This window comes from Mesoplodon mirus (assembly GCF_964341445.2).
Source record: "Mesoplodon mirus genome assembly, chromosome: 14".
In the NCBI taxonomy this organism is placed as follows: Eukaryota; Metazoa; Chordata; class Mammalia; order Artiodactyla; family Ziphiidae; genus Mesoplodon; species Mesoplodon mirus.
Genome location: NC_138990.1, coordinates 31,264,878 through 31,279,000, shown reverse-complemented (window position 1 = coordinate 31,279,000; position 14,123 = coordinate 31,264,878). Strand labels below are relative to the sequence as shown.

The window sequence follows — 14,123 nt, the reverse complement described above, 5'->3', positions numbered from 1 at the left end:
CGGTCACCCAGGGACAGAGGCGTGGCCCGAGGGGGTCGAGTCAGGACGTCGCGGGGCGCGTTAGAGGCGGCGCCGGCCGAGCCCCCGTGGGACGCAAGGGGGCGGGCGGAGGGGCGGCAAAATGGCGGCGCGCCGGCGCGGGCCGGCGGAGGCGAGGGACTCCCGGCATGCCGCGCGGCGCCCGGCTGTGGGCGGTGCGGGGGCTGGCGGCGGCCGGAAGCAGGCTGAGCCAGCCTCTCCGAGCGCTGCCTGCGCTTCCGGGAACCTGGAGCCCGGCTCTAGAGTTTTCCGGTAGGCGGCGCGGTAAGAGTAAGAGGCTGCAGGCGCCGGGCCGGGCGGATCCCGTCCTCTCCCAATGTGAGCAGCGTCCTGAGCTCCCGTCAGGCGAAGGCTGCCCAGAGAGGTGGAGCCGCTGGCCGGGCCGGGAACATGAGGCAGTGTGTCCTCTTCCTGAGCAGCTTGGTTCCTTTCGTGCTGGCGCCGCGACCGCCGGACGAGCCGGGCTTCGGCTCCCCGCAGCGACTCGGTAAAGACCCTGTGGATCTGGCTTCGGCCGGCACCGGGTGCCTGGAGCGCGCAGCTTTCGGGGAAGAGCAGGGGAGCAGGATCTATCAGGTGTTTGGGGGCGGGGTATTGGACTACGGTGGCGCGTCCCTTAGTTTGCAGCGTAGCAAGGGGGTGTGGCTCTAAGAGTTCAGGAAAGAATGGAGATGGGCTTGTCTCGGGATGGGCAGGGATCCTGGAGGGGGCCTCCGGGAGTGACTGAGGGCCTGGGAGGGGTCTGCCCGCTGAGTTCGCGTTTGGGCGTGTGTTCCGGACAGAGGTGAGGCGGGGTGGTGGTGGCTCGTGTTCGGAGAGGGAGATGTGGTCCAGGTCTCTGCCCTTCTCGGGAGCAAATTTCTATTGTGTCCGTACCAAAGGCAGGGTTCTGGAGGAGGATAGGAAGGCCCCAGGCTGCACGGCTCTTCCTGGCTCTCCAAGGAAGCGAACTAGGTTTTCTTCTGTAGGAGGTACTTAGGCGGTAATCTGGTTGGAAGGCGGTGCCTGGGGAACTCGTCTTAGAGTTACTTTTTGCGAACATCTTAAGCGTGTTATTTAAATTGTAGCTTATGAGAGGTACTTAAACTTGCCGGGTCAGCTCGTAATGCCGCTACTGTGAATGCCTTCCTTGCCATTTGAAACAAAAATTATCAGGGACGACCAATTTGGTCAGTTTTGAAGCCAGAAAGTAGAGGGTCATGTGGATTTTCTAAAGAGCTTGGATTTGAAGGATGGACTAACATTGAGAGATGTGAATTTTGGTGTGAGTTAGTTTGTGTAAACGTATAGTGACCCCTGTTAGGGTCCTTTATCTGTTAAAAGTTAGCATGTAAGAGAGCTTGATTAATTAGTAACAAAGTATGAAACAGTATATTTTCCCAGTGTGAGAAGTTGTAGCCTTATTTTTCATGGTTGTTTTGGCCCCCAAATTTCACCATGAATCCATATAGCATAGTATCGTGCAGATTGAGACACTGTGTAGATTTTCTTTATGGCCAATAAAAATTTTGCATTAGTTTACCTGGCAATTCTTTTTCCTTATTTAATGGACAAAAATTGTAATTGGCGGAGGGTATTAAAGGTGTTGTGTTCTCACCTGAACAACTGCTTTGTGGTTATCTCAAATTGCAATGGATTGCAGGTGATTAGTTTAAAGAAAGGCCAAGGAGAACCTGGTAGGAAGTGCTGAGATGTGATAAGTTAATACAAATTGAAGGAAAATGGTGAGTCAGGGGTGGTGAGGATGGAGGCATAGGGTAAGGATCACTTCGTAAGGATAAACGTTAATGAAAAGAATAAACATGTATTTTGAAATATTAAAGTTATATTTTTACCACTCTAACACAACTGTTTCACTTTTGTTATCATTCTCTTGTTCACAAGTGGAAAAATAAGTAGAACGAATCCTGGGAATGCACATAGTTTAGAAGAAAACCTTACTTTCTAGGTCAATTCTCAGCAGCATTCACAAATCGTAAGGGTTTTTTTTTTTTTTCTTTGACCGTGTGTTTTCATTTGCAAAGTGCAGACCACTGGTGCCAGAAAAATGCATACCCTTACCATTTATTCACTGCATGTTTGAAGAACACATACTGTATGCAAGTTTTATGTGTGGCATTGGAAATATAAAGATCAGACTATATTCATCTTCAAAAAGCTTTTGGTGTAGTAGAATAGAGACATCTAAACAGATAATTCTAGAACAATAGGAAGGAGAGTGAGAGAAGACATTATGGTGGGTATTATTTTCATCAGGGGTCACTGAACCTCTCCAGGGAAGGTTAGTGAAGGCTCCCTGAAGGAGGTGATGATATTGAGCCCAGGCTGTAAGGTTAAGTAGTTGAAGAGAGAAAATAAGGACAGTCCTGATGGAGGCACTTAGAGATTGTTAGAATTGAAATGAACCTTGGAGATCGTGTCTAGGTTTTTAAATAAAGCGGCAGGTGAGATGAGTCTCTGAAAGGTGTAGTGACTTGTCAGGTTCATTCAGTTAGTGATAAATATATGGCTTGAGGGTATTTTTTCTTTTGAGGAATGACTTTTTTGTGTGTTTGTTTGATAGCTTTGGATGTAGCTTGTTGCTTAACTCTACCCTACCATTTAGATTGAATTGGTCGAGGCCAATGAATAATTTCATAGTTAAAGAGCATGGTTTATTGTTTAATAGCCTTCTTATCCTATAAATGTTACCATAACCCCAAAACTGCAGTTCTAAATATTGATTAGGGATTTGACAACATTTTCTGAAGAATAAAAATGTATAATAGAATCTGGCTTTTGGAGTACTCCACAGGTCACCCAAAATGATTTCAGTTGAACTGTCGTGAATTGCATCATTTAGGAAATTTACAAGTCATTTGAGCTTAGTCATAGTGGTATCTTGTTGCAGTTACAGCTGGGGCATATAAGCGTCACTGTGATTTCAAAAGAGTTTTCTCTGTGTTACTTTTAATAAAAGAATATAGTGGGTGGAAGGGAAAAAAATGTAGGTCACAGATGAGGGATGAAAATTTGTATCTGAAACATATTTGAAATGTACCTTTAGGTAATTGGCATGGGATTCTCCACATTGCCCCGCTCATTTCTCATTATTGAGGGCATCATTTTGCTCAGTATTTTGACATCTGAGTTCGTCTTTTGATGTTAATTTTGCTTACAGGCTGGGTTCTTTTGAAACTAAAACACTTACCCACCCCACCTGCTTCAAGAGAAATTTAATGCAGCTCTCCTTTGTACTAGTCAGAGAGAGAAACTGTATTTCTAGAGTAGAACAAAGAGAAGAGTTAAGCAGAAAGCCATGGTGGGGAAACTGGAGAATTCCATTTGGCCTTCATGGGTTTTCTAGAACATTAAGTGTAGGTGTCCTACAAGGTCAAGTGTAGTTGAATTTTAGATCCTTCACCATTTTGTATTTGTGAGAGATGGTGAGTGTTTTCAGTTGGAAGTATACTTTGAGGAAAGTCAGAAAAAGATGGGTAGGGAGGGAGGGACAGGAAGAGGCTTCACAGAGGTTGGGAGGTGAAATGAAGGGCTTTTTCACTTTCATATCCCTTAACTTAGTCCTAAAATGAACCAAAGAGATGGGTATCTCCCTCCGCACATACCTCTTTTTCTTTTTTTCTCTCTTTTAATAAGAGTTGTAGGCTTTGACAAGTCTCACCTGTTGCCCTGGTTTCACTTACCATTTGACTGTTTGGATAACTACCAAATATGTGTCTCTGACCTAGACTTGTTCTCTGAAGCTCCACTCTCATGTATCCACCTCAGTGTTCACAGGTACCTCAAACATATGTCCAAAATTACTTACCTCTTTGTTTGATTAGAAGAATGTGTATAGGAGACAAGGTTTAATGTAGGAAAAGGCAGCAGCGCTGGAAATTGTGGAAGTAATCTCATTGCTTTTGAGACCCGAATTTGCATCCATTTCAGCTACAGAGCCTTATGGATCAATCCAGGGTTCTTTGGAGGTTCCCTTGGGCTGTGCTCACTTTCATTTTTGGCTCAGAGTTTCCATGTGACTGGTCTTGCTGGAAAGTCTTGGCCCAGGTTTAGTCCCAGCCCAGGTGAAGGGCTCTTGATGAGGAATTATTTGAGGCAGCTCACCCTCCAGCTTCCCTAACTGGTATAAACCCATAAAATTAGGTTTTTAGTTCCCAGGTTCTGGGGTCCACTGCCTAGCAAACAGCACTGTTCTTTTCTTATCCCTTAATCCCAAGGAGGGATTCACCCATACTTAGGGCTTGTTGCAGAGTGACCCGACCAGGCCTCCCCCTTGTCCTGCGTATTTTGGGGAGTATTGAAGAGCAGTCAGGTCTCACGTGTCTTCTGCACAAGCAGAATAAACACTTGACAGCAGCCCTGGCTTTATCTTTTCCACTTCTGACACCAGAAATGGGCGCATGACACTGTCATTTTGGGGGAACTCTTCATACTCTGTGCAGTAGAGCCGTGGAGAGTGAGCAGAGTGCTACAGGGATTCTGCATGACAACTGCAAGTTGAATTCCAGAAAGATGCAATTTATTGCAAAAAGAAAAGAGAAATTAAGTAAAAAGTTCACAGGTGTTCCCAGACTCTTCTAACACCTCATTATTTAAAAATCAGTTTTATCTTAAAAACTTGCCTTGGCTTGATGAATGAAGTAAGGGTATATTTTGTGTCGTTGTACCAAAAGTCAGTGGCCATACAAGCGTATCCTGGAGACAGAACAGTTCAGGTATGAGAGAAGTGTAGAGTAAGAAGGTTTATCAGATCTATAGGCCACTCCATATCTGTATCCAGAAAGCCGGTTTGTTGCAGGCCTGAAGGTCCAGCTTCCTCTTTATTCTGTTTTTTTTAAAAGGGAACTTTATTTTATTTCTTTCTTTTTGGCTGTGTTGGGTCTTCGTTGCCGCACAGGCTTTCTCTTGCTGCAAGCGAGGGTCTACTCTTCGTTGTGGTGTGCGGGCTTCTCATTGTGGTGGCTTCTCGTTGTGGAGCACGGGCTCTAGGCGTGCGGGTTTCAGCAGTTGTGGCTCGCAGGCTCAGTAGTTGTGGCGCACGGGCTTAGTTTCTCCGTGGCATGTGGGATCTTCCCAGACCAGGGCGCGAACCTGTGTCCCCTGCATTGGCAGGCGGATTCTTAACCACTGCGCCACCAGGGAAGCCCTCTGTTTATTCTTTGAGAACATAAAAAAAGGAACAAAGTATCAGCAGCTTTTTAACCACTGATCTTGATTTTGAAAATCATAGAATAACAGATTTACTCTTTCCCTGCTTAAAATCATTACGTGATTTATCAGTGACATAACTGCAAACATATGATGACTAAATGCAGAGAAGTTGTATGTAAATGAATAATTGCAAACTGTATATAAAGGAACAAGATACAGTGTAGAACTTCAGAATCTTTCAGCATCCACTTGTCCCCTTGTATCAACCTGCTAAAAAACCAAAATTCAACCGAGTAAATCTAAAGATCTAATTGGCTTTATTAGGCGATTTATGAATTGGGCAGCATCCCTTCTAGCAACTAGAGGGGCCCTCTGAGGGTTTGTACCAAATAGAAGGTTTTTATAGGAGTAAGGGTGGGGCAAGGGATCTGTTAGCGAAAGAAAAGAAAAGTATTGTTTTTAGGCCAGGACATCATCTTTTTTTGGGGAAGGGAACTGGCAGGGATTTTATCATATGGATAACCTCTTCTTCCTCTGGGGGATGGAGGGGGCCCCTACGACAGATTACCTCAGTAGTAGACAATTCCAAACTTGTTGGTTAAGATTACTTTTCTGGTGAAGGTCGAAACTACAGTTAGGTATTAAACCTAGGTTTGGTATCGTGGGCTTTAGCAAAAGTGGGCTTATGGTTTTTCTCTTCAACACATCCCTCCCCCAGACCTCCTCTTAGTTGTGTATTTTTTTAAATCTCAGTGAATGTGGTGCCACTGCCTACCCAGGTATCCAAGCCAGAAACCTGGGGTCTTCTAGTGATCTCCACCTGGATTGCTCAGCAGCTGACTAGCTGGTTTCCCAGACTCCAGTTTTGTCCTCCTCCAGCCCGTTCTGCACACTGCAGTTGTTGAACCCAAGCTCATGTGCCTGACGCCCAGTGAGGCCCAACAGATGGAAGTGTGCGAGTTTGGAGCAGAAGGTTTATTGGTTGGGAGGGCGCCAATGGAGAAGATGGGAGATGTAGGCTTGTCTCAGCTCCATCTTCCTGGCTGGCCATGGTTTTTAAAGGCAACGTTTGGGGTGAGGGTTGCAGGAGCATAGCTTTCTTCTGATTGGTTGGTGGTGAAGTAACAGGGTGGTTTTTCATGAGTCTTAATCATCAACTTTCTGGTTCCAACCGGTCTGGATTCTGTGTGCCTGTGGTCAGCTTGTAGTCACTATTCTCCAGTTGGGAGGAGGGGGCTGTCTTAGTTCCTGCAGAACAACTCAAAGATTTGTGTCAGATTGTTCTGTATATCCCTGGAGGAGGAATTAGGACTCTCTATTGTTTCTTGACCGTTTTCCCTTTGTTTCAGCCTTCCATCACTTCTCTAATTAGTAATTGCTTGAAGCTGCTCTTTGGTACTCAGGGAAGGTCTAAGAGACTAAAGCCTTTTCTACAAACCAGAAACGGGGGACAGAAGGGCTTTTGTAGGGACTTCCCTCGTGGACCAGTGGTTAAGAATCCGCCTTCCAATGCCGGGGACACGGGTTCGAGCCCTGGTCCGGGAAGATCCCACATGCTGCAGAGCAACTAAGCCCGTGCGCCACAACTACTCAGCCTGTGCTCTAGAGCCCGCGAACTACTGAAGCCCGCGTGCCTAGAGCTCGTGCTCCGCAACAAGAGAAGCCACAGCAATGAGAAGCCCGCGCACCGCAACGAAGAGTAGCCCCCGCTCGCCGCAACTAGAGAAAGCCCGCGCGCAGCAGCGAAGACCCAACGCAGCCTAAATAAATAAATAATAATTTTTTTTTTTAATGAAAGGTTTTTTTTTTATCTGGGAGGGCCCTGAAGGGTCCTGCTTGGTTTCAGTCCTGCCTTTTCTTTGATACTCTTCAATCCTGAGGGCAACAGAGGCACGTCAAGAAAGAGAATAAAGTTTCAGATAGAGAGGCTAATCATAAACTTGGCAGGGGAACTTGGTTTTAGGGGCATTTGGTTTCACAGTCACGATGAAATTTCTAATTTATAGCTCTTGCCCTTATCCAAAGTCAAAAATCCTTAATTTAGTTCCGCGACCCTCCATGACCAGACCTCCGCCCGCCCTTGCAGCCTCACAACCTCTTCATGTCCGCGGTGCCGTTCTGCACTCCAGCCTCACTGACTTGCTTTCAATTCTTTGAGTGTATTGTGTTCTGGATTTCTTGTGGACCTCAGCATAGGTATGCCCTCTGCTTAGAACCCTGTCCTTTCTTTTCGTTCTCTGTGCTGCTTCCTCATCCTTCCGGTCATAACTTCAGTGCTGTTTCCCTGGGAAAGCATCCTTGGCTTGCCAGGCAGGGGTCATGCTCCTGCTGTGTCCTGTAAATTCTTTCCACTTGCTCTCCCTTGGCTTGTGACACACTTTATAATGATTTTTTGTGTGATGCTCTTTCCCCCAAAGTCGCAATAATGGAAATGTATCTCTCCTTCTCTCCATTAATATCCCTAGTGCTTGGAAGGTAGGAGGTTTTCAATAACTTTTTGTTGAATAAGTGAATCGGTGGGGTCTGGTGGAAAGGGGAAAAGTATGTGCAGAATGTGTTTGCAAGAGAGGAGGGATGGGAATGGGGGTGGAAGAGATTAAAAAAGCAGTGAGTAAGGGTAGGGTCCCTAAGGAGGACCAGACAGAGGAGGCCAAGTGAGGGAAACTAACACGTGGCAGAGAAGAGCGGAGAGCTTTGGGGAGGGGATCTTAACTAATACAGTACTCTAGTCTGACCTTTTGAATAGCGTCTGTTTTCTAATACGTGTTTGTAGCAGCCGAAATGAGAAAAGCTCAGTTGTTTAGGGTGATCGCTGGAGCAACTTGTAGGAAGCAAGGAAAGTGTCCTCATTGTAGAGCATGCTGGGCAGCCACTGTGGCATTTCTAAACTGGAGAATGTGACCATACACTGAGCTGCTAAGGAAGGTAGTTTTTGTAGCATTGTCTAGTATCAACTGTCATAAACTCTACTGTAAGAAGTTAAGTGGTTTATACATAAGATTTTTGGATATGGATGGGGGCAATATAAATTCTGTTGAAAAAGCTATAGAAAATTGGATTACCGATGGTTGGCATTTTGGAAGTAAAGTGCAGTGAAATACCGCGCACCTGAGAGGTTACCTGCAAGAGCAGGCGCTCAGGGTGCTGGACAAAGAGCGCGTTTCCCATGCTGTTTGTAACGGCTCCCGGACGTCCAGTCTGAGACCTCTCGTTATTAACGGGGTAAATTACCATTGAAACATATTAAGTATTTTAAAGTGCTTTAGCAAGCTGCATTTAAAAAGTGCTTATTAAAGAAAAATACCTAAAGATAACCAATGATGTTACTATCTTGCTCTTATTTTTTTTTCTAGCCCTATTTGTATACATAGTTAAGGTCATGCAGTATGAACAGTTTTTAAAATCTACCTTTGTTTATTTAATATTATAAGTGTTTCCTCATGTTCTTAAAACCTGTTGTTAACAGCATTTTAAATGATTGCAGGTTTTTTTTGGTCATTTGGGAATGCTATAACTTCTCTATCTGCCAGGTATTAATTTACTTCGTTTCCAGTTTTCTTAAAACTAATACAAGGCTGAACAGTGAACATCTTTGTGCTTAAAGGTTTTTTTCTTCACTTTACTTCCTTAGTTTAGTCTAGTTCAGTGGTTCTCAAACTGGAGTAGTGTGCATCAGCCTCACCTGGAAGGCATGTTAAGCACAGACGGCTGGGCCCTGCCCCTGGCATTTCCCACCGAGGAGCAGTGGGGTGGGAAACAAGTTCCAGGCGGTGATGGTTGTAGCGAGCGCTCTTCGAGAACAGCTGGCCTCTGTTGTTGGCGGTGAAACTGTAGAATTGAGGTTAAGTTTCTCAGTCAGTGGGAGTGATTACGATCTTGAATGAAACTGAGTCTGTGCACCAGCCTGTATCAGGGAAGTCCAAGAGCTAAAGGGTTGTATCAGCACTGAGAATTCGAGCAAACGAGTGCTGTTCTGTGCAAGGTTCTCTGCCAGGTGTTGTGAGGTAAGAATACCGTGATTTTAAAACAGAGCTCATTTTTGGCCATTTTACAGTCTTTTTGTGAGATAAGACAAATACAACTAAAAAATGCCAGAAGAAAGATGTAAACAAAAAGCTTCAGAATTCAGAGGGAGGCATGGTCATGTTTGATTGACATGTCAAAAAGTTAGGAGGCCAAGAAGTGGAAGGTCCAGGAAGAGGTAGGCTATTTTTAAGCAGTTTCAAAAGTTGAAATCAATAAAGCTTGGGGTTTTCAGCCAGGCAGACCCCAGTTCAAATCCTAGTACTGTGCTTCGTTAGCTTTGTGATATTATTCTCTCCGAGTCTGTTTCTTCATTTGTAAAATGGGGAAAACACCCCAAGATGTTTGTGTAGATAACATAGAACACCTAGTATGGTGTCTTGTGGGAAACAAAATACTCAAAAATTGTTGAATAAATGATAAGCTTCTTGAAGGTTTTTCATTGGTGCCTCAAAGCATTGTGATTAGCAAGGCCAAATCACCAATAAACGTCCATCGGCATAAAAGAGATTGATGCCTTCTGAAACAGCTTTCCTCTGGATTAAAATTAAAAGGAAATTTTTGTTAACAGAAAATGGGTGGTACCCAGCAAGTGTGAAATTTGCTACCACTTTAATCTTATCTTGAGTTAGAGCCTTGAATGGACTTTGATTAAATTGCTTTAACCGTATAGTAGTGTGCCTCTTCACATTTGCTTGAGTATTACGTGACAGTGCGGCATCTTTCCTTCTTTGACCACTCTGTATAAATTGGCCCTTCCCACTGCCTCTCTGCTGTCCTGTTTTCATACCATGGCACTGACGTGGATTTTCTTGTGCATTGTCCGTCTCTCCCACTAAAATGAGTGCTGCTTTAGGCAAGGACTTGACTGTGTTGAGTGCTGTATCTCAGTACTTAGACCAGGGCCTGGCACACAGCAGTGAATGAACGGATGAAAGAGCCAATTGAGGATATTCAGGGGAAGAGGACGGAGAAAAGTATTGGGTGGATTCTTTCTTTTAAAAATGGTTTTGTGAGCATATTTAACTGCAGTAGTAACACACTTGTATTTTAAGCTCCTGCTGCTATATTTTGAGGACATTCTAAGTCCAGTGGAATGATTTTGAATACCATTGCTTCTCCAGTGATATTTGTTGAGAGAAAAGGAAAGCATCAGCTCAAATATTTTTAGACAGTTTTTACAGAGACTTAAGTCACCAAAATTGTCTTCCAAAAATCCTCCTGACTGTGGGAGAGACAGCTGAGTTGCTGTTGATAAAAAGTGACTTATGGGGGAAGCATATACTCTATAGTGTTTACTCTTGCTCTATACCAAATAGAAACTGATTCGTGCTTGTTCTATCTTTGGGGCAGTCCATCTTTGCTTTTCTTGGTTTCCAAGTCAGCCTGGTAAAATAATTAATGTTTTTCTTTTCCTAGGGATTGGTTTGGTCTTACCACTTACACTTCCTGCTGTCTGGTGGATTGATATTCTGCTGTGTCTGTTGAGGGCAACAATGATAGGGATATTACCACTGCTTTGCTCTCTAATTTGGAATATGTGGTTTTTGTATAAAAGATTTTCTGCAAAAGATTTACTTTCCCAGTTTGGTTTCCTCAGGCCATTAATACATTTGTTGCTCTTTGTTACTGTACATTAACTGATAAGGAATTGATGTAGCCCAAGTGGGCAGTGGGCAGGTCAAGTTGGCAGGCTTGATCTTAAAAATTCTAAACATACAAGCCAGAAATGCCTTGAATTTAGAAGTAAGTTCACTGCATACTGTGATACTCTCTGAGATATCAAAATTATTAGTATCTAATATGAACATGGACTCATGTTCACATTCCCCTGATTGTCACAGATATCTTTCCACAACTGATTTGCTTGACCTAGGATCCAAAATGGCTCACACACTGCCTTGCTTGCTGTATTCTTAAGTCCCTTCTGTCTCCACCCCTCCCTTCTTTCTCATGCCATTTGTTTCCTGGAGAAATTGGGTCATTTGTTTTGCAGGAATGGAACATTTTGGGTGTGGCTGATTACTTCCTAAAGTTGTTATTTAATTTGGCAACCTCTAATCCCTTTTTGTCTTAAAAATTGGTGTGTGTGTGTGTGTGTGTGTGTGTGTGTATGTGTGTGTGTGTGTGTGTGTTTATGTGTGTTTGGTAAGAGTATTTCGTAGGTCGTGCTGGGGCATTACATCAGGAAGAGTTTGTTGTCTGACTCATTTTAATGATATTACAATTGATTAGTAGGCTTAGGTGTTAATAACCTTTTTACCTTTATTTCAGAAAAGCTGGATTCTTTGCTCTCAGACTACGATATCCTCTCTTTATCCAATATCCAACAGCACTCTGTAAGAAAAAGAGATCTACAGGCTTCAACACACTTAGAAACACTACTAACTTTTTCAGCCTTGAAAAGGTAATTTGAATTATTCATAGAATAATGTTGGAGCAATGAGGGACTTGGTTTGGTAAAAGCAGAAAAATTGGAGTGTCTAATTAAGTCGTAGAAAGTTACATTTTAAAGATTTGTAATACAATTATAGTCTGTCATGATTCTTATAATAGTGTATTGCTTATTCTAAAATTCATAAAATGACTATTTTTAAAAAAGTAAATGTGTATTCCAAAAGAATTAATGATGGTATATTTATTTAGTTTTTGGAATTCTAACAAAGAATTTTAATTAATTGAATGATTATCATACTTTTGTGCTACTTTAGAATTGTCCACCTTATACTAAGTACTGTCTTAATTTTATATATGAAGACACTGAGGTTTAGAGATAAAGGATTTGTTTAGGACTCCGCAACCTAGTGGTGAGCTGGATCTCTTTCCACATTGAATTGCTCTTATGTCATAGCACAAACTGATAGATGTGGTCTATTTGGGCATTAATTTTAATATCTCATGTTTTGCAGAGGTAAATGTGTTAGATAATAACAGGCCTCTTCCTAAAGTCTTTTTAGGGAGCTTTACTAATATCAAATAACAAACACTGGGAGCATATAAATGGGCTGACTTTTTCTTTATACATAGGGTAGACCTTCTCCAACACATATATAAAAGTAATATATGCACCTGATTTAAAAAACCACAGAGGGACTTCCCTTGTGGTCCAGTGGTTAAGACTCCACGCTTCCACTGCAGGAGGCACAGGTTTGATCCCTGGTCAGGGAACTAAGATCCCCGCATGCTGTGCGGCGTGGCAAAAAAAACCCCAAAAAGCTCTAGAGGGTATGAGAAGTTTTTACTTCCCAGACCCAGCAAGTTTCCTGTATAAACTTCCAAAAGATTTTAATGCATATTTTTTGCATATAGATCTATATATATGTAGGTGATATAGATAACATAGATTTACCTCATTTTTAACAGCTGCATAAATATTCCTGTTGCGTAAAATTCTGACAGTTTGTTGACTAGTACCGTACAGATGGATACTGTTTAATCAAAGTGATTTTTTTTCCTGTAACAAACAGTGCTCCAGTGAATATCTTTATAAATATACCCTATACAGGTATTTTTATAGGATACATTCCTAAAAGGTGAATTACTGTACTGGATCAAGTGTATACATATTATAAATGTTTATTGATGTTGACATGTTTCCTCCTCAAGACATTAGACCAATTTCTTCTTCTGGCAACAGCGTGTGAGTTTACCTCTTTCTTTCTTTCTTTTTCTTTTTTTTAAATGTCCTAGTAGAGGAGCACACTCTTTTTTTTTTTTTTTAATGTTGAGCCTTCTTTTAATTTATTTATTTTTATTTTTGGCTGTGTTGGGTCTTTGTTTCTGTGCAAGGGCTTTCTCTAGTTGTGGCAAGTGGTGCCCGCGGTGCGCGGGCCTCTCACTGTCGTGGCCCCTCTTGTTGCAGAGCACAGGCTCTAGACGCGCAGGCTCAGTAGTTGTGGCTCACGGGCCTAGTTGCTCCGCGGCATGTGGGATCTTCCCAGACCAGGGCTCGAACCCGTGTCCCCTGCATTAGCAGGCAGATTCTCAACCACTGCGCCACCAGGGAAGCCCCTACCTCTTGTTATCCGTGCCAATACTAGGTTTTATCCACTTTTGACTTTTCTTGCTCTGAAAGGGGATGGTACCTCACAAATGTTTTGATTTTAATTTTGTGTAAAATTGATCATCTTTTCATGCGTTTATAAGGTATTTTTCTGTCTGCCTTTTCGTATCCATTTACCATTTTTCTATTGGGTTTATCCTTTGGGTTACTGAATTGTAGTCGTGCTTGGTATTAAGGAAATGACTCCATCATCACACGTGTTACTGATATTCTATGCAAATATTTTTACTGTATCTTTATTTTTCCTAGTTATTGCCATCATCCTTAGATGATTTTTGAATGATTTCTTTTTGTTGGATTTTATGCCAGAATATTGCAGTATAGGTTATCTAGCTTCACCTATAGCAAATTTGAGCAGAGTGGTGATATTAATAATAGCTATAGTTTATCAGGTATTTACTTCAGTAGGCACTTTACATATATTATCTCTAATTCTCACCATACTTTGCATAGAAGTCTTTGTTACTCTCTTTTTGAAGGCAAAGAAAAACTGAGGCTCAGAGAGGTTAGGTAAGTTGCCCAAAGTCACTCAGCTAGAAGGTGGAAGATAAAGGATTTGAACACAAGTCTGACTTCCAGACTTACTGTGTTATTTCTGCTATGCTGGTGAAGAGTTTGACGAAGGAGTGGAGACCTAGCAGCGAGAAACGAGTAGGAGCAAAGGAGGCCTGGAGAAGGCTTTAAAACGACAAGAACTCAAAGTTCAGTTTTCTGGGTTTCTTTTGAAGTTAGACTTGAGGTAGCCTGTAGGATCCTTACTCTAGGGTCAGACACTGCCATAGCCCAACATACTTCTCTTTCATGTTTCATAGATGCCATTGATTCGTTAAGGAAATGTTAAACAACA

The 14,123-nt window shown here is 42.7% G+C and overlaps 1 protein-coding gene across 1 annotated transcript in view; it reads left to right on the top strand.

Annotated features, from left to right (window-relative positions):
* The first annotated feature begins 245 nt into the window (after positions 1-245).
* The window catches only part of ADAM17 (ADAM metallopeptidase domain 17), a 54,662-nt gene continuing 40,784 nt past the window's right edge, over positions 246-14,123 (top strand). The window contains exons 1-2 of the mRNA XM_082643175.1: positions 246-526; positions 11,488-11,620. Of these exons, the coding sequence (XP_082499301.1) occupies positions 430-526; positions 11,488-11,620 (230 nt within the window). The 5' untranslated portion in view covers positions 246-429. The remainder of the gene's footprint in view (positions 527-11,487; positions 11,621-14,123) is intronic.